General features: G+C 71.1%; 1 protein-coding gene across 1 annotated transcript in view; it reads right to left on the bottom strand.

The window, feature by feature from the left end:
* Positions 1 to 82: 82 nt before the first annotated feature.
* The window catches only part of CNGA4 (cyclic nucleotide gated channel subunit alpha 4), a 4,381-nt gene continuing 1,893 nt past the window's right edge, over positions 83 to 2,570 (bottom strand). The window contains exons 4-6 of the mRNA XM_033512362.1: positions 1,284 to 2,276; positions 524 to 1,215; positions 83 to 265 (exon numbers count right to left, since the gene is read on the bottom strand). Of these exons, the coding sequence (XP_033368253.1) occupies positions 83 to 265; positions 524 to 1,215; positions 1,284 to 2,276 (1,868 nt within the window). The remainder of the gene's footprint in view (positions 266 to 523; positions 1,216 to 1,283; positions 2,277 to 2,570) is intronic.

Raw genomic sequence — 2,570 nt, 5'->3', positions numbered from 1 at the left:
CATGGGGAGTACCGGGAGCGGGGCTCGGGGAGCACCGGGCTGCAGCCGGGGTCCCGGGCGGGTCGGGCAGCTGGGGAGGGGCTCACCGGGAGCGCTCTTGAGCGAGCGCCGCCACCGCGGTGCCTGTCACCGCGTCCCTGCGGCTGCCCCGGGACGGCCCAGCGGGGCTGGGGGTCCCGAGCCGCTCACGGCTCCGAAACTCCACGACCCTGACCCGTCCCCATCCCGGTTCTTCCCCGTCCCGGTCCCCGTCCAGCAGCAGCAGCTGTGTCACCCGACAACAGCGGTCGCTGCTGTGTCCCCCTCCAGGTCACCCCTCAGCACGGCGGAACTAGTCCCGCGGCACCCCCCCCCCTCTTGGGACCCCGACCCTTCGAGCCCCGGAGAGATCATGCACCCCTCTGGAACTCTGTGACCCGGAGGGACCCTGTGCCCTGGGGTGTGCCTGTGTCCCGCTGGGACCATAGGTACCACTGGGACCTCGTGCCCCAGTCTGCCTCTGTGGCCTGAGGGGACCCCGCACCATGGGGATACCATGTGCTTTGGGAGGACCTTGCATGTCGCTGGGACCCTGTGCTCTCTGGGGACCCTGTGCTCTGCGAGGACCCTGTGCCTCGGAGGGGCCCTGCACGCCAGTGGGACCCCATCCTCCTGCAGAAGCTGGTTCCAGGGCAGGACCCTGTGCCCTGGGCGCACCCCGCACCTTGGAGAGACCCTGTTCCCTGAGGGGACCGTATGCCCTGAGGACACGCTGTGCCTTGGCTGGATGCTGCGCTCCGGGGGGACCCTGTCCCTCAGGAGGACCCTGTGTCCCGGCAGGCGGTGAGGCCGCTCCCGCCGCTCCGTCTGTCCGCGCCGCTCTGTCCCGCAGGTGCGGCCGTCCCTCGAGGCGCTGGACGCGCAGGGCCATGCGCAGGGCGCTGGCCTCCAGCTGTGCCAGCAGCCGGGCTGCCTGAGTCTGGAGCCCCTCCAGGGCCAGCTCCAGCCCCTGCAGCCGCCGCTCCGCCTCCGCCTCGGCCGCCAGTGCCGCCGCCTCGGCCCCGGTGTCGAGCCGGCCCATGCGCAGCAGCAGCTCCCGGCCCTTGGCCTCCATGGCAGCACGGGCACAGGGGAACTCGGCCAGCACCTCCGCCAGGTCCTCCTTGCCCAGGCAGAACAGGTCTGAGTAGCCGATGCTCAGGATGTTGGCCGTGCGCCGGTTCCCCGCCGTGTTGCCTGTGGGGTAGGGGGCCGTGAGCCCAAGGCGGCTGCGGGGCAGCATCGGGGCGCAGCGTGGAGCTCACCCTTGATGTTGATGAGGCTGATCTCCCCGAAGTAGAGCCCCTCGCTCAGCACGGCCAGCTGCGTGACACCGTCCTCGGCCACCACGGCCAGGCGGCCCTCGCGGATGAAGTACATCTCCCGGCCCACATCCCCACGCCGGCACACGAACTCGCCGGGGCCGAAGACCTGCGGTCGCAGGCGCAGCACCAGCTGCCGCAGCACTCCTCGCTCCCAGCTGCGGAACAGCCCGACTCGCCGCAGGGCCGCCAGGTGCACGCTGGCGGCCACCTCGGCCCGCAGCCCCCGCGGCAGCAGCCGCAGCACCTCCCGCTCCGCCGGCAGCTTGCGCTGTGCCCGCAGGTGCTGCTGCCAGCGCACCACGCGAGCCTCCAGCCGCCCGCCCGCGCCCCGCGCCCGCAGGTACCGCCGCACCGGCCCCGCCTCGGGGTAGAAGGCGGTGGTGGCCGTGCTGAGGTTCACGATGACGGTGCTGATGCTGCCGGTGACGGTGGCGAAGCCCAGCACGGCCAGGAGGAAGCCGGCGGTGAGGAAGAGGAACTCCTCCTCGCGCTGCGGTGCCGGCGTGTCTCCCACCGTGGCCAGGACCAGCGTGGAGAAGTAGAAGCTGTGCAGGTATCGGCGCAGCGGTCGGGTGGAGCTGGGGCAGACCCAGGGATCAACTCCCAGCCCCAGGTGTGCCGACAGTGCGAAGTAGAGGCAGCCGTGCCAGTGGATGCCCAGCAGCAGGTACAGCATCAGCTTGGCCACGCGGAACACGTTGGGCCATCCCGTGCGCGTCTCGCACCGGTCGAAGGCCTCGAAGAGTCGTGGCACCCGTAGGCAGCGGTTGGCACGTGCTGCTGGCACCCCTGGGACCCTCGGGACCCCCGGGAGCAGACAGAGTAGCTCGGTGGGCAGCACAGTCATCACGTCCCAGGGGAAGGTCCAGGAGCTCAGATAGAGGCGCCGCGTCCGGCTGAGGTCCCGCACCAGGATCCCGTCCTCTAGGAAACCTGAGTGGGCAGCCAGGGCGGCCGTGGCACCACAGGGACCCCGGGCTGGGGGGGCCGGGCTTGCTCAGCACCTGCCTGCGATGGAAAGGGCTCGCAGTGGGGACCAGGTGGGTGCCAGCATGGGGCACAGGGAGGACCCGGGGCACAGGAGCCCTGGATGGGCACCCTGGGGAAGATCCCTGGAGCTTCCCTGGGCTGCCATGGGGCTGAGGGGGTCAGCAGTGAATGCCCAGACTCAAGACCACCCACCCAAACATTCTCTATGGGAGGCTGGGTGGTGGCTGTACCGGGTGG

The sequence above is a fragment of the Parus major genome, chromosome 1 (assembly GCF_001522545.3).
Source record: "Parus major isolate Abel chromosome 1, Parus_major1.1, whole genome shotgun sequence".
In the NCBI taxonomy this organism is placed as follows: Eukaryota; Metazoa; Chordata; class Aves; order Passeriformes; family Paridae; genus Parus; species Parus major.
The sequence above is the reverse complement of the archived record's forward strand: the minus strand, read 5'-3'. Positions and strand labels throughout refer to the sequence as shown.